The following is a 25,678-nucleotide window of genomic DNA, read 5'->3' on the forward strand; positions in this document are numbered from 1 at the left end:
TTCTCAAGTTTCACTCTCATCTATGTTGTCTCCCGATCCATCAAGCAGCTGTTTTCATCACCGTACGGGACGTGCACCACTGCGCAAAAACTGTCAGGGTGAATATCACGTCAAATAAACCGACGACGTGAAAACGACAAATACAGGAGCTGCTGCAGTTGAGCTTAACCTTCAGTAATGTGGCAGAAAACAGGACAAAGGGGGCCGAACATGATAACTGCCAGTCGGATTTGACCTTTTATTTGGCAGCTGCTTTCGCAAAAAACAGATTCCTCTTTCAGTAATTTCTCTGCTTCTCGCATTGCGACGGCACCACAGAGAATAAGGACTGATCAATTCATGATTTGATCTTTCTGCTGATTGTGCGGCAGCACGCAGGTGAGGCTTTAAGAGGCTTTTCTGCAATGAAAATAATTGGAAGCTGTAATACTATATTCATCCCATAACATTATACAGGTTCCCATTCAAAATTGTCATTCACTTCCAGGCAGTTAACATTTGTGAAAAATTAATTTGCATTTGGCACTGGGGAAAAAAAAAAAAAAAAAAAAAAAAAAAAGCACTACGTATGTATAAATTTTATTATTAATATCAGTAGTTGTAATCCACCAGCAGGGGCACTAATGGCTGCTTTCTCTGTCCGGTGGGGTCAGCTTTTACAGGGCATAAAATGTCCAAAGTAGGTCAGACATCCATCAGTGCCCATTATTGGAAATGGTGCCAGAACACATACTGGCTTGATTTAAATGCAGAACTGGTCCTCCTCCCCTTTTAGTCTTTTAGGCACTTTGACGAGAGTACAATGAAGAAAATGAAAAGGGAAAATGAAAGGGTGTCAATCAAAAACCTCTTCCAAATGAGCTGGTTTAGTTTAGTCGAGTGTATAAGCAGCCTTTTAAATGGGGGGGGGGCGTGCGGTGGCCTTCATCAGAGGAATCAGCGGGTCTAAGTGGGTGGTTGTAACAAGTGATCTCCCCCTGCAGGCGTCTCATCCTGTTTACTTCTGTGTCTGTCTGTCTTGGCTACAACAGCAACCCTGTAAATAAAAAGATTACCTTCTGTCTCCAAGTGTAAGCCTGATGTCACTGGCAGGATGATGGGGGTGGGGGTGTGGGTGGGTAAATGCATAGATGATGATATTTCCCTTTTTTGCAAATGGAAAAAAAAAAAAAAGAGCAAGAGCACGAGTGGGACTTCCTTCGCATCATCCAGACATCTCTCCAAACAGGTTCAGCCCGAGTCTCGTTTGCCTTCACTGGAAACCACTAGAGGTCATTATTGCAAAGAGCACTGCAGAAATTCAAGCCACCTCTGGCATGCACTCAGTGATAATGTGCTGGAAATGGAAATTAGTTGTTCTAACAGGGATGAAAATGAGTTTGCAGTGGTAATCAGCTCAGACACATTTGTGCATCGCAGGGGGAGTTCGAGGAGAAGAGTTCGTGTTTGAAGAGGCAGCTTTCCATCACTGCTGCTTTCCCACCATTTTTATTTATTTATTTATTTTTCGTATATTCACTGTTTGACAGGCAGGTCAGCACTCCCCACTCTCAACCCCCCAGGAAAGCTCCGCCACAGCATGTCAAAGGATGTGGAGGAGGAGGAGAAAATGCCCCCCCAACACATCCCCGCCCCACTCCCCTTATTTCCTTGTATGAAGAGCTAGGGTAACCATGGCAACCTGGCATTATACAGGAGGAGCTGACGAGGTTGAGTCTGCGCTCAGCTTGGCGAGGAGGGTTATCAATCACTTTGGCATCGGCACTGTCACACATGCACCCCTGCTCTGCTCCTCCACCCTTCATGTGACCTCGCAGGCTTTTCATCAGGAAGCTACAAATACAAAAATCACTCCACCGTCTCGTAACCTTAGGATGTCGATGCACAGGTCATAGGAGTGCTCGCAAGTTGCACTTTTTCTTCATAACCATGTCCGGTTTGCCAAATGAAGTATATTTAGTCAAGTAATGTACAAGGGCACAGTTTTGACATACATCACATTTCAAAAGGTATCGCTGTGCTTTTCACAGAGCACCATTTAATTGGACCAGACTTCGATAAAAAGCATACAACGGTATACACTCACGTCTGAAGATCAAACCGAGCATCGGAATGAGGAGAAAAGAGATTTAAGTGACTTTGAACGTGGCATGATTGTTGGTGCCAGACATGCAGGCCTGAGTATTTCAGAAAGTCCTCGTCTGCTCTGCTGGAGTTTTCCCACGCAAACATCTCCGGGGTTTACAGAGAGTCGTCCAAAAACCAAATCAAACCAAACAAGTGTGTGTGTGTGTGTGTGTGTGTGTGTGTGTGTGTGTGTGTGTATATATATATATATATATATATATACACACATACACACATATACATACATACACACACATGTATGTATGTGTGTGTGTATATATATATGTATGTATCTGTGTATATGTGTGTGTGTATATATATGTATGTATCTGTGTATATATATATATATATATACATACATACATACATACATACATACACACACACACCCACACACACACACACACACACACACACAGACATATATATATATACATACACATACACACACACACACACACACACACACACACACACATACATATATATATATATAAATAAAAAACAATCTTACTGGGTGTCAGTCCTGTCAGCCAAGAACAATTTGCTCAAAATTGGACAATAGAAGGCTGGAAAAATGTTGCCTGGTCTGATGAGCCTCGATTTGCTGTTGCTGAATGCTGCTACAGCCACGTGGTAGGGTCAGAATTTGGTGTAAACAACATGAAAGCATGGATGCATCCTGCTTGTATCAACAGTTTACACTGCTGGGAGTGTAATAGTGTGGAGGACAATTTAAGCACCACAGCCTACCTGAGTAGTGTTGCAGACCATGTCCGTCCCTTTATGACCACCCATCTCCTGATGGCTGCTTCCAGCAGGATAACACCCCACGCCACAAAGCTCAAAGCACCACAAACTGCTTTCTTGAACATTTCAGCGAGCTCTCTCTAATCAAATGCCTCCAGTCACCTGGCGGAAGCATTTTACTACAGAATACACTTTGACTGTAATACTTGCTAACGTTTCTCATTTTTCATCAAGCTTATATTTTGCATTTCCCTCTTTGCTCTAGACAAATTTGCACTTTCTATTCTGTGAATTCTTGTGCAGGCACTGCTTCAACAAAGTACATATTGTCCAACCCTAATTTTTAAATGTGCTCTATAAAAAGGTGACTTGACTCGACATTTCCCTTTACGCGTTCTTAAGATCTGAGTGCTTCTTCCTCCACTAGTGAACTTTCATCCTGTTTTTAAAAAAAAAAAAAAATCTTCATGCATTGGACCTTTATTATGAAAATTATGTTGCAAAAACCCCTGACTCTAACTGCAGGTCCCCAATATGACAATGCATACATGATAAATGACAATTATAGAATTTAAATATTTTAGGTTCAAATCTGCCGTGTCTATGTTTCAAAATGCCACAGCATGGTTTACAAATGTCAAAATAAATTACTAGAATGAGTCAAGCTGATTTTTTTCCAAGGCTTGCTTTCCTAAATAATCTTATCTTGTCGCAGTTTCTGGCTACAGTCAGGATACATTGCTTTGTATTTCCGGGTATGCTTTGAATGTTTGACCAGTAATTTGTTTTACTTGAGCTTGTAAAAAGCTTCATTTGGAGCTCAGGTGCAGAAAACCTGGAGGGAAGCTAACCGGGAGCTGTATTTAACCCATGTGAGGTCAAGTAGTTTTCCCAGAGCGGTTGAACTGTTCTAGTTCCACACTCTCCTCAGCTGGTCAAAGGGAAGAGGCTTTTAAAGCAGTTTACCTGAGGCAAATGTGTGATAAATGCCAAAGAGGGTTAATTACAGTTTTTTTGTAGCCAAATTTTACACTTTAAAGCTCTGAGTGTGCAAACTCCACTGTTCTCTACAAAATTCCCAGTTTAATATTCTCTACTTTCTCCTGCCCGTTGTCAGGGGGGCACTGGAGCATATCCCCAGCATGCATGGATTGAAAGCAGGGAGGCACCTCGGAGAGGCTTCCTGTCAATCAATTCTCCAGTCCACTTTTTGCATGTTCTCCCACAGCTCAGTCTTCACAGACGAGTCTGAAACCCGAGCACCAGTGCACCTTCACAAACGTCAGCACAGAAATATGACTTTTAAATACAAACGCAGTGAGGTGGTTCCGAGAGGCACATCATGCCCTGTCCTTTAGACGAAGGAGAGAAGATCGAACAGAGGGAGAAACGATGTGCTTTTTTAGTCAGATCCCTACATACAATGTTTTACATGTGAGATACAACTGAGGCGAAATCTAGGACTGGTACATGGCCAGATGTTGAACAAAACAAATCCCAATTAGGCCTACCCCTCCCACCTCTGCTATATTAAAAATACAGCCAGGGCAGGAACAAGCTCTGGAACAAGAGATGAATCAGGGACATGTTATTCAGGACACAGTCAGGGGGGATAGAGAGCTCAGGAGGAGCGCAAGGACTTGACCTTTTGTGAATATTCATGATGAGGGAGAGAAGAGAGATGTAAATCTCTTTTTTTTGGAGAGAAAAAACCTTTGTGGAGTCTAATAACAGAAGGTAGCTTGCAGTTGCAAAAATAAATATATCTAGCAGGCGTAACATCCAGATATCTTGGCTGTCTGCCAGTCAGAAGGATCAATAGCCATTAACACCATCATGCATGCAGTCAGAGGACACGCAGGGATCTGTGGCTCTGCACACTATTTCATCATGACGGGAGGTGGATAGGCGCTTTGGTTACAGTAAAAAGAGCCCCACTCCTCGCAGCTGAGAGCGATGCTTTCTGACTGACAATGTCATCAGCGCTCAGTGTATGTAAACACATCCAGCAGCCTGGAGAATCTAGGTCATTTTCTGACTGGGATGAGATGAGGAGGAGGAGTCGTCGTCTGGAGACACACGGAGCCACAAATGTGTGCCGCGTTCATGTGTCAAGAGTCAGGTCGTAATCCACTCGCTCCTCTTTTATCTGCTTCATGAATCAAGAGAACATGTCTCCAGTGGCGAAGAAATCCACAGAGAAACACAGGTAGTGAAGCGGAGGGGAGGAGGAGGAGGAGGAGGATGGGTGAACGCTTGTAATTTTTTGCTCCAGTTCTCTTTGGTTTAGCACCGAGGACACATTGTCCAATAATGCCTAAATGTTCAGTCTTCAGAATACACAAAGCTCTGCATCATGCAATATTGACTGTGGCTTGCAAAAACACAATAGCGCGACCCATTCGAGAGGAATTACACGTTTAATGTGGATCATCGCTCATTGCATCACTGCACAGGCCATGGAGCGGTGATATTGGCTGGAGAAAATCCTGCCTTCTCCTGAATACAGTGGAACTAAATGGTGCTTGCATTGTTGTGCTCTAAGAGCTAATAATACATCAGGACCTGGTTTTCAACACAAACCTCACTAAGAGCACTTTCAGGAAGGAACTACTTTCTCCTTCACTAAACTACACCTGGTCATAATAGCAGAATGAAGCATACCTCTTTCCACAATGAGAGCAGCATGTAAACATTATTGGTGGCTAACTGGGTTCACACACCAGCCAACACTATCCTGGCTGCTTTTAGGTGGGCGAATGTTTGGCAGATCCTGGAGACCACCAGCTAGTCCTCATGTTCTCCAGACCTCATTATGTAGTAATACATGAGACACTGCTAAATTGCACCAAAAAGCTGTCCAGGATATCCTCCAGGATGCCATCCATAACCTCATCCCAGACACTGTCAGAGTGCATACAGGCATTGTGATTGGTTCAGGCTGTGATTTCAATAACAATAACAAATCAATGATCTTGATTTTTGGTGTAATTTTGAATCCAACCATGAAAGCGTTGATGATTTTGGTTTTCCATTATGACCATCAAGTCATTTTGTTCTCAACAAATTACACAAATTTAAAGGCGGTAAAGATTTTCAACTTGAATGTTTTGTTCATAGAGATACTATGTGTAATTTAAGTGGTGCCTTATTTTTTGCAGTAATATACTTTCAGTGTGTAGCTGCTATGTGAAAGAAAATTTCATTTTTGGATAAAACGGTCATCATAATAAGGTTAAACATCTATACTATAAAAATCTTTGAGGTTTTCTTGAGCCCTGAGGGATTATGAACTAAATAGGTTGCTAACATTAGCTTGCTAACGTGCTTAAAAACTAGAAACTAAAACTAAACCATTTAAAACAATACAAACAAAACTGAAATAGGAAGATCCACTCAAGAAACTACAATCAATTAAAAACCAAAACTAATTGGGAAATAAAAAAAAAAAACTCTAATAATTCTGATCCAGAAGAAATTATTTTACACCGAGTGAATTACCAGTTGCTAGAATGTGCAAATAATAAAGTCCAGCATCAGCATGGATTGAAAATTCTTTGCCTTTATACTTTCAGTTATTTGCAAACCTACCTCCGACTGGCTAAGACTGCAAGCATAATAAAAAAGTACCACAGCATAACAACTAAAAGAACGATTTTTCAGCTGACAAACTTACATAAACTCGTTATATCAGGGACGTATTCAATTAGCAGAAAATGTTTCCTAGCAATCAAACTTTACACAATAGGAGGTGGATTAGGTTATTAGCCTTAAAGAGTCTCTCAGTCTAAATAATCACCCTTTTTCCCAGCATGCTAACTGAAGCGGTTATCATCTTATCTTACTACTTTCTACCTGCAGCATCACTCCATCCTCTTTGCTCTCATTACTTCTCTCACATTCAGCGGATCCACAGGGTAAATGATAACCAGTGTAAGGGTTATTTTCAGTTAAATGTCCAGGCAACAACGGCACTGAAGTCCTACTCCTGCAACCTCATCTAGCAGCTGTGCGCATCACATGTTTTGCTCCTCTGTGTATTCAGTGGCTTTCCATTAAAATGATTACAAAGTGCCTATTTTTAAAACTAGATGAATGATGCAGACTGTTACATTTAAAAATGACTTCACAATAAGACTCTTTAGAAAAAAAAAAAAGATTTTTGAAGTGTGACATTAACATATCCCTCAAAAAAACACGACCAAGCTAAAATGTAGCTAATGAAACAAGACTGACCCGTTTAACACATAAGAGCCTCAAAATGAAACATTAAAAAAAGCACAAACGCATATCAATTTATAACATGTTAAAACAATCTAATTAAAGGACAGACCTATAGCAGATTATTGCTCTGGAAAACACAGAAACAGGCATTAAAATCTCAAATCTCAAGCACCATTGCAGCATCTCATTAAAGGGACATAATGGGACTATAATGAGGATTTAAAGCTCTGGAGTCAACTCACCTGATGATTACACAAACCTTTTGTTCCTAGTAACAGCTTGAAGCCGACGTCTCGGACACCATATGCTGCTATTAAGGCTTTAATGATCCGGGAGCAGGTGGGCAGATTGTGGGCGACATTACCGTCTGTCATGATGGCAGGAGAAGAGGTGACAGCGGTGGAATTGCCAAATTCCAGTTAACACTTGTCAGCAGTGTGGTTTGCATCACTGGGTGGACAGTGCTTCAACAGCGTGGCTCTAAAAAGAAAAATCACACTCTATGTCTGTGGTTATCCTTTACTGCATACAGTCCAGCTCCGCAGTATAAAAGCGAAGTCATCGTTCCCCGCAAACAGACTGATTGATCTTTTCCTTCGCATCATTCACAGCTCATTCATTACAGACGAGTTTACAAAGCAACAAAGGAAGCCAACTCTCTCTCAGCTGATTAATGATCATGAATCCTGTATAAGAGATTTTAGATTCACTCAGACATCAAAATACGACCTGGATACGTGCAACTTCAAGCTGTAGCGAGTGAAGAGGACAATATTTGATTACTTTCAAAATCATGTTTATTAAATTTAGAAAACACCATTTTTGTTAACAGTTTCATACCAACAGCAGGAAAGAAGTGAAACTGCAAGAGAGACGAAGATGGGGCCTGGGCCAACCCCTGAGTTAAAAACCACTTGTCTTTTAAAAGCTCATCGGTCCCTATGCGTTTGCTGTCTGAGGAGGGTGTCACCTGCATCTAACCTGGCATAGACTAGAAGAGAGAGTCAGTGTGGTAGTCAACATCTCAAGGTAGAACACCAAAAGAAACGAGACATAAGAAAAGTCTGGACATCAGGTAGAAAAGTTGATTTGCAAAGTCACTTTTCAAGTGGAGGTTGTTTTTTTTTGTTGTTGTTGTTTTTTTCCTGCCAAAATATACCAAGTATGCAAAATTAACATGTAATTAGGTTGCCAAACCATGTTGGTATGTAGGTTTCATCACGCAGATGTGGGAGGGGGGGTTCTGCACAGCTTTAGGGGATGTGGATTTGGGGGGTAGTTTGGGATGCAGTACAGATGTTGTCCATAAAGGAAGTGCAAACAAAGTCTATAAGGTGTGTTTGTTGAGGGGGGCTGTCGGGGGGGTGGGGAAGGGTTACGGGGGTATGAGCGAAGTAGGGCTCACCCCCTTTGCTCATCAAGGTGCTGAAAGCGGCGACTCTCTGGAGGGTGAGCCCGACATATCATCAGGGGGGAAAACTGTGAGTGTGCAGGCTCGGATCCCCCCCAGTGACTCGGGCAAGTCGAAAACTTTGTGCCATTCGTCTTTCTCGGGGTCGTACTTCTGTACTATTTCCACCATGCACCTATTGTTCCATGAGTAGCCGCCCACCACGTAAATCTTATTCTCAAACACGGCCACGCCCACGTCGCTCTGACCTCGCAACATGGCGGCGATAGGTGTCCACAAGTCGAGGGCGGGGGAGTAGTATTCGCAGCTGAGGACGTCGTCGTAGTCGCTGGTGCCCCTGAAATGATTGCCTCCGATCACGTAAAGACGGTCGCCCACCGTGCACATGCAGTGGAGGCCGCGAACTGTCGTCATGGGCGCTTTCTGAGTCCATTTATCGGCATCCGGGTCAAAGCACATCAGCTCCTTCTGAAAAGTGTCGTGAGTGATTCCACCTGCAGCAAGAAAAAAAATATAAAATGAAACAAGAGCATGGAAATTAGGGCTCAAGGCTCATTAGCTGGGAGAAGCTGTCAATCAGACGGATTAATGACTCGTTCGCTCAAGTCAGCCAACCTTTTTATTCATCTGGGCGATGTGGAGTATCAGCCAGCTCTGACGCTGGAAGGCCGCACATTTAAAAAAACAAACAAACAAAAACAAAAAAAAAGACCCCTGACTTCTCTTTGATCCCCTTTTTCCACACCTTCACTCAAACCCACCCGCCACTTCGCAGGCTAAACACTGATTTCACAAACCGAAGTGACATCAATAGCTTTTCAGCCTCTTTTCCACAACATGAAATAATGCTGATGAGGAGCGCTCAGTACAAAGTGGAACACCATTACAAAGCGTCCACGCATGCACGCGCATTCACGCAAACAGTCTGTAGACACCGCAACACACAATGCTGAGGGAAAGTGGGGAAGGAGGGAAAAAAACACAACCAAAAAAAAAAACAGGACATGTCTACAGGGAAGGCTTAAAATAAAGAGGAACACAATCCCAGCATGCATTTGGGTGGAAGCCAGCCTACCCCTCCCCCCCACAGGCAGATTGACTAGGAGCAAATGCAGTGAAGATTTGCAGAGCACGCCGAATACAGGCAGTATCCCTCTTTTCTTGCTGCCCAGTGATCGTGCGCTCGGTTTATTGTTCAGGCCTAAGCCGTCTATTCAGCTGCCATGACTCAGATCTCTGATGGAGCACCCCCTTAGCTAATCAGGTTCAAAGATGGCCTCACCATCCGTTTTCCTTATCCAAGTAGTCCACGGAGCAAATCAGCTATTAAAACCCTGACAAGAGAACAGTGCTGGAGTCAAAATAGCCTCCTTGTAATACCTCTCAAGGGAGTGTGCTGCTATTTTGATTCAGTTCAATGGCTTTGGCCTTTCCCTAATACAATAATGTCTGATCAGTTTTCCAGTATCTTTGTCTAATCAGCGCCATTAGAGAGACACTAAGAGCAGACAAGATTTTGCCAAATTGATCCCAGCTCTGACAAACTTGCCGAGGAGCTTTTGCCCTGCCATAGGCAGCTTAGGGCAGACTGCGATATTGTTCATAATGTCTGCTACATATGCCCTTATTTTACCACGCCAAAACATTTCCCTGTTCAGCCATGCAGATATAAAACAACTGCAGAGTCCCCTTGTAAAACCAGCGACCTGGTTGAATCAGTGCCAGCATATGTGGGACTCACAGAAATGATGCGAAATAGACGGGGAGGTGGGGAGGGGGGCTTAGCAGATTCCAAAAATACCCCGTAATGAGTTAGAGAGCCCATATGTAACGATCTATGTATCCACGTATTGATTAGTGTTACTGCAGAGTGGTTTAAAATATATGTAGACTGACATTAACATACAAAAGGCAGCGCAGGCTTGATGAAACCAGTTTTTACTTTCTTCTCACTTTTCAGAGTGACTTGAAGAATGGAGAGGTTTGCATTTATGGCCTCTGTGTCATGCAAAATACTTTCAGTCACTTGCGTTTCTCCATTGAGCATAATCACCCTCTTGAAGTCGTACTGTCAAGTTCATTTTACAGCCGTATGACATCTCACTCTGACTATTAGTCCCTGCAGGAATATGAGCTCTAAATGGCTCCCCTGTTCCCTCTATTCACTATTTCTGATAAAATAGACAGTTATTTACTCTTGAGGTGAGCAGCAAATTGAAATTTCAGACAGTTATGAGCCATTATGGGTCATCACTTCTGGGTTTTAAGTCATACAATGAAATTCAACACACTTTCTCTTTAGGTTTTAAGCAGAAGCCCCTTATTTTTTAAATTCACTTCATAACTCCACACAAAAAAGGCAGAGGAGCTACGCTGTAACAGTCTTAACCAACACCTGCATTATATCACGAGTGCAGCAACTATGTCAATACGACCAACATTTTATATGATTCAATGTGGAGCCATCACAGGACATCACCATTTGGAAACCTAATATTCGTGAGCACCGTCAGTTCTCTGCACTCAGCCCAAACAGACTTCAAATGCATGTTCAGCACAGATGAATCAACGGTGTGAGGAATGATTAGCATAAATCTGTAAGTGTGAAAGACAGTGTTTTTAAATGATGTAGCGAGTTCAAACATACAAATACCTAGCAGACTGTCAGAAATAAGAAAAAATATGAAAAGGAATCTTTCTTAACCATCTTTCAAATGACCGCTTTCAACTATTTCAATTTATCCAAACAACTTTGCAGGCCAGAACAAGCTTAGTGCAGAAATGTCACTATTAATGCAAAGAAATTAAATATAAACACACATGTAAGCTAAGAATCGAAAAGCACGTTCAGCCCAGCAGATTTTTAAACTAGAAAATATCCTGATCTGAAGGAAGCACATCCATATATTGATCAGTTTTACTGTGGGACGGTTTAAAATAAATAGACACTGACATTAAAATAAAGAGGCTAGAAAGGGATGATGAAAGAAAATGAAAAATCTTGAGCTCCAATTTTTACCCTCTACTCCCTTTTCAGAGTAACCTGAAGAAAGAAAGTTCTGCATTACAGAACCATATCCATTTGAGATTACTGTCAGCTCTCACTGACATTAAATGCATGTTCAGCATAGATGAATTAAAGCAGAGAGTACTTTAGATTTTTAAAATATAAAATGTCCCGATAAATATAAATGATCAAATATAATCATTTTTAATGGAGGAAAAAAAAAACAAATAAAAATCTCAACCATGAGATTTACATCAACATTTTTTCTTTACATAAAAACACCATTAGCAGACAACAGCGAGTTGTGAAAACCTCAAAAATCCCCAGTCAGTGAAGCAACAATCACACACAAATCATCAGAACACCCGGAGAAAGTGTAATAGTAAAACCAAAGGGTCTTAATTTCTCGATAGGAATGTGGACCAGCAGTAGCGTTGCTCTGTGCCGTTTTCAGTGCTTGTGTCTGAACTCTGTCACACCACTTGAGCCGTGATGGTCTGTGGGCTGAGTGCATTCGTCAGGCTCATCCAGCTGACAGAATGCCTTCAGACAGCGCAGCAGCACAGCCGGACAATGTGACCTGATGTACTGTGACAGCTAGACACAGAAGTGCACTCCAGCTCGGGTCACCTTGCACAGCGCGACTGTAACCTCTGAGACCGCGGATGCTACAGCAGGGACTCGCCGGAACAAAACTGCACTAATGGGTAATGCTCGTTTACCTGTGCTGTGGGCATTAAAGACACTTGAAAACACGCTGTTGTGTTATAACCCAGAGCTGTACTCAGAAAACTGCCTGACCAGCTTTATCGTGTAACGCAAGTGTTCATTTTCCCTGACACATATTTTCAGCTGTCACAGGTGCACAGCCAGCTGTTACAATAGCAGAATTTACAAGACTGCTGAACTGTGATTGATTGTATCTCTGAAACATGAGACCAACACACAAACGTACACACACACACGAAAAAAGGATAATCCATTAGACTATCAAAAAGTGGAAATAAACGCTACGAAGTGGAAAGTACTGCCAGGGGGCGAAACGATTCATACACCTGGCTACCAGCAGATTAGCTCAGGCCGTGACCATTTTGTTATTCATCATTTCACTTTAGTTATATTAAAAAGTAAAATGTGTGGCTTTCATCTCGGCTCCACTCTAATATTAGGTCTGCCAAATCTTGTGATCTGTGTGATCCCAAACATGCCCCAGTTCTTCTCCCTGATAATGTGAAATATTAACCAATTTAAAATTGTTTATATAAACCCTGATAGTACTCATGTGTGGAGGTAGTCCTTAGCTTTTGGCCTCTTTCCAGCACGTCAGAGTTCGGTGATATAAAAATCAAATCAAAGGGGCTGCATGTACTTTTAATGTGGCAATTTTTTCCAGCTAAACATGAAAGATAACTGGAACCAATGTGATAGAGAATGTGAGGTGCCTTCTGTAGGACCATCTAACACCGGCAAACGTTTGCAGGTCTGTGGATTGAATTCATGGCTTGTGTGCACAGTGATCACACTGCTGGATCTAATAAAACTGCATGCAAGCTGGTCAACACCTCAGGCTGCAAATTGGTTTAATACTGCTGCTAGTATATTGCTGCTAGAGAGTATTTCAATATTTTATTTTCATTAGCTAAAGTTTCCCAAGTGGCACTGTAAGTACAATATGTGTTTAATATATAACCTCCATTATCTATTTTTTGAAATATTTTTGCATAAAACAGTTTTTTTGCTCATGTGTTGCAGATGGATCATAGTACCCATGGCCAGGAGGGATTATTACAGTCTCTTCTGTGTTACACCTCCTACACAGGCTCTAGTCCTCTACTTTGCTCCATCCTTCCCAATTCCCCTCCACCACCACCACCGTTCCCCATCTTTTGTAGCACCGCTCTGGATTAGTCACACTAAGAAACTAGGGCTCATCTCCATACTGCAGGATTTGTTTTCCGTCGTATTAAGTGAACAAGTGCCCAGGTGTCACCTAAAGAGAAAGTACTGGCTGGCTGAAGGCCCAATTCTCAGTGTCCGCCATCTGCCCTAAGTGTTGAACCCTCGCAGGCTCCAAAAGCATGCTCAGCATAGATGAATAAAGTGTGAGGAAAGATTTGCAAAAGTCTGGAAGTGTGAAAGACACTTTCTTTATATGAAGTTTGAAAGATAAAAATACCTAGCATTAACAGGCTGTCAGAAAAATCCTGACTCACATATAACTCCAGAACTCTATGTACTGTTTGTCTAAAATGAGATACTATTGTGACCCCACCTTGCAGTTCTATAACACATTCAGAGAATAAAATTTATTGCTATTGTAACTTTAAAACATGCAATTAAAAAAAACAACTCTTACCCAGTCATGCAACATTACATCTCTATTTATTTAAGCCAATAATAAACTCAAAACTCCCTGGAGCCACTTACCTGAAATATACATATAACCACCGTACACCGTCCCAGCGTGGCCATAATGTGGCTCATTCATTTTGGCAACGTATGTCCATTCATTTGTCCTTGGGTTGTAGCACTCCACAGTAGCTTGAAGAAACAGATGAAAAAAAAGAGAGAAAAAGACTGTATTAGTAGAAAGTAGGTCAAGACACAACTAAGGAGGACAAACAGCAGCAAATGAGGCCTTGGAGGGTCTCAGCGTGGGAGCTAAAACAAGGATTTAAATACAGAGTACACATCCCCACCAGCTCTGAATGCACTGACTGTGCAGGAAATAGTGAGATTGTTCGAGCTTTCATCTTAAGGTGTCTGAGGATGGTTCTATAAAATATCAGAGAAATCAGAAAGGGGACCTTAGGGTTCATATCAGATGCTCACAGGCTGATAATTGCTGGCTGGAAACCCCAAAACCAGCCAGTCAGCCAGGGTCCATCAACATGTATGATCACTGCATTGATGGAGAAGGGTAATGATTTACCTTCACATCAAACACCACAGTTTAACAATGCAGAATCACAAGTTTCCATCTCACTAGAGCTTGTTAACATTCATGACAAGGATTTGTGAACTACTAAGAATTACCAGAATTTCTCCATTTATTATGGGTTACAGTCCTATAATTCCCCTGTTGACTTGCTCCAGGCTTCCTGGCAAATAAAATGGGTTTCACCAGTGGCTGATCTGTTTCATCATTTCTGCGTTCACTATATCTGGGATCCAGTTTTCTACATTTCTGGATTGAACTTGTTGCAGAAAGTATTTGAAGTGAGGTGCTCCAATTACGGAGTCTGGAAATGTAGGCTGTAGATGAGCCAATCCCCATAAACATGCTTCAATCAACTTTCACAGAACCTCAGAAGAGTGCTACAGGAGTAAACTGAGCTGGGAAAGGCTACACAGGTATTTCTAAAGACATGAGTGAGGACAAATTCTGAACAATCAGGACTGTTGCTCCACTTTCCAGAAGCAGCTACCTGCAAAAATTACAACTGAGACAGTTAAGCACAAACACACTTAAATACAGAGTACATCCCAATAGAAACGGTGGAAATGAGCCCAACGTTACCTGCAAAACGCCTGCAAGAATCTCTACAACCTGCTTAAACTCTTTTCATTCCTGAAACTAACACCGAAGCTGTAAGGCATAGTGGAGGTAGTATCATTATTCAGGGATGCTTTGCTACCTCAGTCCTGGGTGCCTTACAATAGTGTAGGGAAGAATAAATTCAAAATTTCCATCCATCCATCCATTTGCTTCCGCTTATCCTTTTTCAGGGTGGTGGGGGAGCTGGAGCCTATCCCAGCTGTCTTAGGGCGAGAGGCGGGGTACACCCTGGACAGGTCGCCAGTCTATCGCAGTGCTAAATTTTAATGAAGAAATTTTCAGGGCAGCAGTGCATTCCCTGAAGCTTTGAGAACACTCGTGATGAGAGAAGACAATAAACCCAAGCTCACAAGAAAATCAGTGTCACAACAGTTTTTATAGTCTGAATAGTATAAGCTTTTTGTTCAATCATATCATTGTAGAAATAGATAAAGATTTTTGTTTAGAGCAGTCCTTCAAAATTCCTCCTCATTTTACAAGACTCATAAGCCACTGAAGAATATGGGGTTATAGAGGAGCTCCTGTTAGTTACTCAGCTCAGGAGCCGGTCTTTTGCAGCCTGCACTGTAAATGATTAAACCATTGTGTTATTAGTTCTCTCACATTGTGTTTCTTCATAAATGAGTCGGAACAAATTTAAATGGATCAATTAGTTTAGAAATCCTGGTAATCCAATGTAGTTCACAAACTTTTGGTCATCTTCTATAGTTAACAGATTTACAGGCAGTTAGTTTTTGGTTTTTTTGTTCCCTCACAAGGATTGTGAGTCATCTCTGGACCAGCTGGACAAGTCTCACCAAGGAAATCAGTGAATACCTAGGTCTGCTTGCTCAACAACTATTATCAAAGTGACCTCCAGCAGTATACAAACTCTCACACCAACTAGATGGAAATAGCACAGTTGTGCTGACCGTATCTAAACGGCAATGTTGCTGAAAATGGAATTCCTCACAAGCAACTTCTCAATAAAGAAATTATGAATTGCATTTAAACCTTGAAATGTACTCAAAGTACGATTTTCTTCTGTAAGCTGGAAAGGTCACATTTGTAATTAGCATGGATTTTTTTTCTTTCTACAAGTTCTTCACCACAACAATAGAAATAGAAAATAGAATAATAATTTTAAAAACTGGCAGCTTGTAGTGACATACAGCGAGACCTGTACATTTTGCTTCTTTTTCAATTAAAGCATATATAGGTGCCTAAAGCAGTCTTATTTTTATATTAAAAGACTGAGCTGTTATTGTGCAAGAGCTATAAAAAGGTTTACAATATGGTGAACTAGAATTAGTAAGTACGTGCATCTTTGTTACATCCTTTTGAAAATATAAAAGCAGCACAAAACTAAAATCCATGCAACACTCAGTTCTGCAAGTATATTCTAAATATCCGTTTCTATGTCGTGAAGCTTTTCGTTTAAAATCTAGGCATTTCTGACGTAACAGAAAAACCACACCCTCGTGATCTACCCAGAGCAAACAAATATAATAAAAGGGGCACATCCAGAAAAACATGGAGGCCTAACCGCATGCAGTTAAAGGGCAGTGAAACGTAAAGAAGGAAGAGGCAGCTGTGTAGACTGACAGTGAACTGGTGCTGTGTTTTTTGGTCTAATTATAACCCAGACTGCTTCCACAGTAGCCTCTCTCTGTCCACTGCAGCTACAGAGCTGAATTTAAGTACTGGGTGGCACCTCTCTGTGGTCTACAGTTGGTGCAGAGATTGCAGGGTGCATCAACAACCAAATTACAAAGACTAGATATAAATGTTTAAATACATCTGTTGGCTTTTTCCTTTCCACCAGAGGGATGAAATGCGAACCAAAAGGCTTGTAAAAGCATCAGATTACTGATACAAGTTGATCTGATATGACCCGCTTTTTTTTTTTTTTCTTCCCTTTTTAATCACTGAAAACGCCACTGGCAACATGTATCCACCTCTTTATTTAATCCTCCCTGAAGGCACAGTTTGTGTGCCAGCTTCAGCTGTATCTCATCACCTACAGTTCAATGTTATGTACCTACCACAGCTCTGAACAAATAGAAACATTGTGACTTTGTTAAGACTGCATCAGCGTAGGCTGTGGCTTTGTTGTATTGCACTGCATTTTATTACACGGAGAGAGAAAAAAAATCTAAACTTATTTTATTCATGATATATTATGACACCCTAAACAACACCTCATCAAAATCCATGACACTTCTCTGAGGCTGCGATGACTGAAACTGATTCTGCATGTGCTGAAATGCTTTTGTAATGGATTACATTCGATTGGGAGGGTGTTTGTGATAATGTGCCCATCCTCTAAATTTTATTAAATTACACACACATTATGTGTGCAACGTGTTGAAACAGCAAATGATGTGTATGCACGGCTCTTGATTACTTGGCGTCGGTATGCTTGCAGCCTTATTAAAGCGCTCATTCTTTCTCACACTGCTCTCTCATATTAAAAGTGTAAAATTTCATACAATATTAATTAAAGGCCCCTGTTGTTGCTTAAAAGGAAACAAAAACAAACAAGTGGGGGAAATAAACTCACCAAGCTCCCCTGCAGCATTCCTTCCACCGACAGCGTAGAGGTGTCCCTTGAGTGCACTGAGGTGGAAGAAGGTACGTTTCTCATTAAGGCATGCCACCTGGATCCATTTGTTGTAGCGAGGGTCATATCGGAACACCGTGTCCACTGCTGTTTTGCCTTTGGTGTCGTAGTTGCTTTGGCCACCCACAACATAGAGAAAGTTGCCGATGACCGCAATGCCGTGTTGGTAACGAGGTGCGTCCATGGGCGCCAGCGCCTTCCATTCGTGAGCCCTCTCATCAAAGAGACGCAGCTCCTTGCTCACAACAAGCTGCTGGCGCAGAACACCACCCAGAGTGACCAGGTGGGCACTGTCTGAGCGGATGGCTGTCCGTTCTGACTGCATAACTGGCTGCATGTAGGGCATCATTTGGTAGTTGCTAGCTTCCAGGAGAAGGTTGACACAGGTGTTGTCCGTACGCATAAAGTCCACAGTCTGCACGTGATTGATGAGATCCTGCGGGTTCATGAGAGGAAAGCGGATGTTCTTCATGAGCTTTGGGGCATAGTCCATACGGCTGTCTTCAAAGCGTAGCCAGCGGCAAGCCGCCTTGAACAGGTCCAACTCAGTGCAGTGTTTTAAGCTGTTACTGGACAGTACAAAAGCCAAGCGTTCAAATGGTAGCTTGACAAACTCCCCCGTGCCCAGCAATGAGGGAAAGTTCTTCAGGATGAAATTGTTGACGTATTTATCCACCTCTGTGAGGTTGTATGTGTTGGCAATGCGTCCCACTTCTACACAGTTGTCCAGAGAAACCTTGACAAAAAAAAAAAAAACAAGTAAAAAATCTTGGAAAGCTGCAAGTAAGCGTGAAAAGAAAAGGATGGATGTAGCTTACAGCCCTTGGAAAGTAAAACAAACTCTTGGCCTACAATTGGTCATTCTTTTAGTTGTATAGAAATTTATGGAAAAATGTCCTCAGACCCTTGCTCTGTGAATTTATGGGCCTTTTGCTAGTTTCAAGTCCCAGTGAATGAAACATAAATGAAAGAAAATGCTATGATATTGACTAATTCTCAGCTCAAGGGAAAGAAGTCTCATTACAAAGAATCAGTGCTTTAGCAATTTAACACACAGCAGATGTCAACTGACTCTGCTGCTTTTGTCCATTTTATATCACTTTAAATTTAAAAAACGTGGGTTTTCAGACAGTTGGCAAGAAAACCAGCTTTAATACACCTTGATAAATTTATCAGTAAAAACAGATTGCTGCACTGCATTAAAGAAAAAACAAGTACATACACTCTGCAAACACTAATAACTGCTCATATACATTTTTAAACACTTTGCTGTCAGCACTAATAGTTACTGCTTGATAACTTTAGCTAATGAAAGCAGGCAGACATATTAACAGTTGAAATTATAATTAAAAGCTGATTTCTCTTGACTCTGTACAACAAGCACAACCCGTAAACAAAATTGTTCTTCAAACGTACTTTTTCTTCATTTAAAATAAGTCTTTGGTTTTTTGCTCTTTCCCTGGCTCACAGGCATGCTCTCACAACTTTCCCACCAGTTCAAATCCAAAATATTCAGAATCCAGATACTTTTTTAATCCCTGATGAAATGATGTGGTCACAGTCAATCAAAGACACCAAGAATAGTAACTAAACTAAAATATATTAAATTAAATTACAAAGTTCATAAATATCCAAGTACATTAGACAAATTTAATATATGTGGTTCACATTGAGGTGGCCCTCTTGTCATACTGTACTTTGCTATTTTCTCTGTAGAGGATGTGCAAATAGTAAGAGTGTGCAACTATTGCAGTTTGTACTTCTGGATTAGATGGAATTTGTTTAAAATGACACAATGTTTATGAAAAAAAGTTTCAAATTTTATATCCAGTTAATTCAGACAATAAACTAACTTAAAAACTGCAGGATAGCTGTAAAAACACAGCTTTTGTGAGTATTTCCTTACCCCAGAGATGAGAAAGACCTTGCAAAAGTCCAGCACTGGAAGGATTTGTAAGAAGCTGGCTGCCTCAAGTGTGTCTTGCAGATTCTCCATGTTGAGCGACAACTTTGCCGTGTAGATAAAGTCAATGATCTTCTTGAGGCCTATTCGGTTTACTCCATGCAGCTTGATACACATTAAATCCTGTTCTTTCATTCCACCTGCACCAGAGGAGAGTAAGGGAAAGAAGAAACTATAGTACTGAACATATAGTATCTTTATATGGTTCAACTCAGATAGTTTTTTTTATTCAAAAGAATAAAAGCTAATATATGCACAAGTCACGTAGATGCAAATGTCAATACCAATGTTTTTACAGTCAAATGACTTATGTCACCAAGAATAGTAAGCATAAGGGAGCACTTTTGTTCAACATTTACACTCAGAGCATTCCCTTTTCACTAATAAGCTAACTTAGGGCTGTTCGATATAACGATATATATCAGATGACGATATAAAAACGTCTATCGTTTCATTTTACGCTATTGTTTGTTTCGTGGTGTCGCAAAATAAACTGTTTACGGCAATATTTTTTCATCCTTATGATGGTCACTGTAGTGGCTATATTAATTTCTTAAAGTTCTCTCTTTCGCTTATATTTTATATAACCACACTAGCGCCTGTTTTTATGCGTTTATGTTAGCGACAGCGACGGTAACACCTTCGCGTGTCCGCTTGTTTATGTTCCACATAAACCTTTCACAATAAAGCTCAAGATCCTGTTGAGACTTTTCAAAATAAACTGAATCACGTGAAAGAGCAGATTATTTACGGATGAGAATTAAAAAAAAAGAGCCGCCAGGTGCTAAAAAATAAACCTTAGGCTCAAACGTTAGAACAGGCTTTTCCCCGCAGCACGCCGTGTAATAAATACTCACAAAGAAAACGGCGGCCTTTACAACTTATGTCTAAAAATGTATAGTTTCATGCATCCGTTAAAACACTCGACTCCAGCTACATGCAAATCGAGCTGCCCGAGATTCACAGAATTTACAGAAAATGTTACATTTTTGTGATTTATATCGTTATCGGACGATAGAATTCTTATATCGGGATATGAGATCTTGGTCATATCGTACAGCCCTAAGCTATTAGTGAAATAAGACAAAACAAAAAGCTTTTCCTCTGTTCCGTTATATTTCACAAGCTAATCTGGACCAAACAAAGAAAAAGAAATTCATGTGCACTGCTCATCATATAGAACGTGATGTTACTTGATGACAAGTTGCCCATCAAAGCTTGAGTCATGAAAGTAAACACCTACGGTTTAATACAAGATACATTCAGTGCAGTAAGGTTGCGTTCTCTGACAACATCTGTGCTACTCGTTTTCCCCGCGTCAGATTAAAAGCTTTCAGTTTAATTGCCCAGATATCTTTGTTATCTGAAAGTGAATGAAGAAAATTTTTTGCAGTCTGTTATTCCTGAAAATACCCCACAAACACTCTCTATGTACTTAAAAAGAGCTCAAGGTTCTTCTGCCTCTGCATACAGTGCACAAAGGAGATGAAACAGGCAAGTAGGTCATTTATATTCATTGCAAGCACAAATGACCATGAACATGAATGCATAACAATGGCTCAAACAAGCTGCTTTTATAATATGAATATATGCTCAGTACTGGAGGGATGAGGGCACAAGGTCAATTTGAGTAATTTATTCACAATGCAAAATTCTAGCAACATGACTGCCACTGTGTAGAAACAGAAATGCTCATGAAAAGAAAGCAATTTAGTGGAAAATACAGAGATATAGAGTACTTAAATGCCTGTGCCACTGTCACAAATATCACAAAATTCTACATCGTGGTTTGGCTGGAGTAAGGGCTTGTAGACCAACCTGTGAACATGGCTTTGAAATAGTCGGAGGAGGAGGCCATCATTGCACGGTGCACAGGGAAAGCTTCATCACAGTCGCCAGCCACCAATGTGACATCACAGAGCAATCCCTCTATCCTCAGCTGGTCAAATCCCTTAAAGAGAAAAAAAAACATGAAAGAGAGAGAGGGTTGTTGTTGACCTGAACAGCTCTGATTTTACTCCCATGAAGAAGATCTCGGCTTAGACAAAGCCAGATGAAAAACACCAATACTAAAACTTTCAAATATGGCTGCTGCCAAAAAAGGAAAAAGCAGTCACTGCTTTAGGGCTCAACACAATGAACTTGTGTGGTTCAGTGAGGATAAAAACAAAATGCCGTCAGCAACGGCCTGTCAGACATGAGCTCATGGACCTGAAATGATACGTGACAGTGCTCTAGTCTTGAGCTGGAGCTGACCGACTTGATTGTTGCCTTCATATTTTCTTGGCTTTCTTACGCACAACTGGTTCAAAGTGACATGTTTAGAATTACAGGGATTTTTTTCTCTTGTTGGCATAGAAACCTGATGCAAAGTTACAGCTAAAAGGCACTACCTACACTAAACATGGGCGAACACACTTTAATTCATAAGTGGATATTGCACTTATTCACCCAACGCCTGATTTCACAACCTACCAGCTGAATACCACTTCTGATTATGGTTATGGCGGGGTGCACTAAGAATGTGCAAGCCAAAAACCGCCTTGAGGCGACAGTTACTGTGATTTGGCGCTATTTAATAAAACGAAATTGAATTAAACAAAAAAAAAAAAACCTGTATAACACATACCGACTCTAAAACAACCCCTGCAATAATCAGTGGGCGGGTTTTTTGGTGGATGCTTCCAAATGCACCACCTAATTGAGACTAACAGATTCTATAATCAGGGTGTACGATCACATCAGGCTAGAAAAATCATTAGCATTCCCTTACTGTGCTGTGGCAGCAAAAGATTAATGAGCTGCAAAAGCAGCCAACGGCCATTCATTTTCAGTGAGAGCCGATGACGAAGGACAGTTATTGCTGTTGCAGCAAACAGCATGATGCCAGCACTCACTAGCACAACTTTAGGCTGATCTTCACTTTGCACCAATCAGCGGTGACATGCCAAAGCTGCCACCAACTGTAACATTTATGCAGCTTCCTGACTATTTTTTTTTTTTTGGGGGGGTGGGGGGGTTGTGTATGTACAAGATGAGTGAGCTTTTGTTATATTTTTCATCAACAGTAAATCAGGTTGCGCTCACCCCTTACATCAAATTACATAGACACCAAATCCCAACTGTTTTGGATTATTACTGAAACACGAGACGAGATATTAAACTGTGCCCAGGAATCCATGGTATCAATTCCCCTATGTTGTGTGATACCGCAATGTTAACAGTTTTTAATCTTCAAAGAAATCCAATTAAAACAAATATTCAACATCTTGCTGGCCTGCAATCTGCAAACACCTGTGAGCAGAGCTATAGAAACTACTCACGAGATCGCCAAAGAAATGGTAAGGCCAAACATTAATGTTATTATCAGACGAAGGTGATATTTGACTCTACACTTTGTTTTCTCTATGTTTCTGCACTCTCACCTGAAGAACCACTGAGCTGTGCGTGTTGCTTGTGAAAAATCGAGTGTTTCCAGTCTTTGATGCCTGAAGGTGAGCAGAGATGCCCATATCACCATAGCCCAGAGCAACTTTCATGTGAGCGTCGTCGTCCTCCACGAGGGATCTAATAGGAAAAAGGAAATAAGTTTTTCTTTTTTTTTTTTACTTCAAACGGGTAGCAAATGCACATTTCCCTCTAATTTTAGCTTCTGGAAAGTAGGACAGATGCATTTTCAAAGTGACACTGCTTAAGGACATTTTGGGCGGCGGTAGCTAAATTGTTAGACTGTCACCTAAAAGTTGTAGAACTGCAAGACTGAATCAGCGAGGGAAATTGTGGCAAAGGAAGTGAACGAGGCACAATGAACTTCCCAAAGCTCTAACCAACCAGACTCCAGCTCTAGGCCACTCCTGAGTCTTAAAAAGCTGCTCATGAATTCCATGAGAATATACTAATATGCAAGAAATGTTTCTCCATAATATCAGTAAAACATTGTGAAATACCCAAGGCTGACATTGCATTCGTTCTAACTTTTGTTAATTAGCACTTAAATGAACATGCAATGATATGCACTAAACATTCTGTGGAAAAAAACAAGCTTTGAAATCCCAATGTCATATTCACAGCCTTCATTATCCACTTTAGTTGTATAGATGAACAAGTTATAGGCACATACGTCTGTGTCACACCACCAGCACTAACATCAGCAGGATCTGGCATGAATATTCAACACGGTGCCAAAATGACCTCTGCCCTAATGCCACTATGAGGTCAAAAACTGAATTTACATGAAATGTGATGTGGATATTTGCTGTAGCCACAGTATACAAGCCCTTTTGCCAGAATTGAGGATTTCCACTTAGGTGGATGTGGTATAACAGTTCAATCCCAAGCTCCTTCTGTCCACCTGTCAAAGTGACCTTGGACAAGAGGCTAAACTCCTAATTGGTCCCAGTGGTCAGGAAAGCACTGTGCCTGGTAGATTCCTGCTACCAGTGTGTGCTTGTGAACAAGACACAGACAGGATAATATCACTATATAAATGGAGACATACACCATTTCCCACAATACACAGTAAATGTTTAAATTATGAAGAGAAGCTCCCTGCATTGTCCCTGGATGATGAATAGATTTCATTCTGGACAACCTCTACCACCTTCCATCTAGAGCCTCCATCATGTTAAAATGGCAAGAATATACATCTCAGTGAAATATACATGGACATAAAGTTTGCAAATGGATTCGCCACTGACAACTGCATCCTGTCTTCCGATACATTCAGCAGCAGCTCACCTTCCTTCCACTCCCCTCTTCTTTTCTTCATGCAAGGCTTTTTAGTATTGCACATTTCTTACAAACACTGAAACCTCTGGAGGCCACGGAGTGTCACAAAACACATTATTACACCAAAATATTTGAAAAAGTAAGTGTGAAGGTGAAAGTGAAGCGTCTGGCTTCAAGTTGACATTGAAGGATTTTTCTGCAGTGCACAAAAAATGAGCTAACTGCAATGGCTAAGTGATAAACAAACAAGAATACCGCCCGATGTAGACTTAGTGACACTTTAGCTGTTTTTTGACTCAAGCTGGATGCTGATGGGTATCGCAGCTATGTAATGCATCATCTCTTGAAATTTAATGAGGAAATGAAAAGAAGAAAGCTTCTAATGAATTCAAATGAGCTGCGCAGCACTGAAAAAGATCATTAAATAGAAATAATGTGACTAATAGTGAAAGCATATTACATGTCCAGTTATTATTTCTCAGGTTTCAGAGCTTAGGGAGGGAAAAAAAGATAGGATACAAAATACTGCCAATGATGATTGAAGCAAATGAAAGTTTTGGGGCTTTTTTGTTGTTGTTTTGCATAATGTCTGAGCCATTTATCCTTTCATGGATCCTACACAGTAAGAGTCCTCTGGGAAATCTTGCAGCAGCCGTCTGTGAGAAAAAAGTCAGCGCCGTGGGAGCACGATAATTTAGCATTTTGTTATAATCTATGAATGTGTAAAAGGATGAAAATTCAGATACAACTACGACCTCGACATGTGATGTAATAGGGTGTAAAGTCCCTAACTGCTCCATAGAGGGTGAACATGGAAAGACGGCAAGTGTGACTCAGATCCCCAAGGCAAATACTCTCGGGATACGAGTACATTTTGTTCAGACAAAACTGACATTAGAGAATGAAGCTCATTTGGGTACAAGAGCTGTGGATCAAAAGAAGAACAATACTAACATTTGCTATCAAGCAACACAGCTCTATAGTGTATATCATAAGCAAATCATTTGGATTGCTTTTCTACTCCAAGTACCAAAAACAAAACAAACACAAAAACAAAACAAAAAACAGCTGACCTTGGCGTTAACAGTTCGCAAAAGAATCAGAAACACCTGTCTTGCATTTCTAGAAAAGCAAGAACATGATGACAATCCGACAATAAAAACAATGATGTGATTGAATAAGGGCAGTTGTTTTAATGGGAAAGAAACAAAACTTTCTTTGCCAAGTCTGCGTCCACAGTAGCCAATTAAAGATCTGTATTTCTAACACAGAATGAAAACTAGGCCTAAAATATTATTTCTATTCTC

The 25,678-nt window shown here is 40.9% G+C and overlaps 1 protein-coding gene across 4 annotated transcripts in view; it reads right to left on the bottom strand.

Moving 5' to 3' along the window:
- Positions 1–7,875: 7,875 nt before the first annotated feature.
- klhl13 (kelch-like family member 13) overlaps positions 7,876–25,678 on the bottom strand; it is a 59,438-nt gene continuing 41,635 nt past the window's right edge. For all 4 annotated transcript variants that reach the window (XM_035912699.2, XM_006802235.3, XM_006802236.2 and 1 more), the window contains 6 exons: positions 23,069–23,210; positions 21,462–21,594; positions 19,587–19,783; positions 17,621–18,416; positions 13,947–14,060; positions 7,876–9,006 (listed from right to left, as the gene is read on the bottom strand). In XM_035912699.2, coding sequence (XP_035768592.1) covers positions 8,519–9,006; positions 13,947–14,060; positions 17,621–18,416; positions 19,587–19,783; positions 21,462–21,594; positions 23,069–23,210 — 1,870 coding nt within the window. In that variant the 3' untranslated portion in view covers positions 7,876–8,518. The remainder of the gene's footprint in view (positions 9,007–13,946; positions 14,061–17,620; positions 18,417–19,586; positions 19,784–21,461; positions 21,595–23,068; positions 23,211–25,678) is intronic.

This window comes from Neolamprologus brichardi, chromosome 10, assembly GCF_056152115.1.
Source record: "Neolamprologus brichardi isolate AB-2024 chromosome 10, ASM5615211v1, whole genome shotgun sequence".
NCBI lineage: Eukaryota > Metazoa > Chordata > Actinopteri > Cichliformes > Cichlidae > Neolamprologus > Neolamprologus brichardi.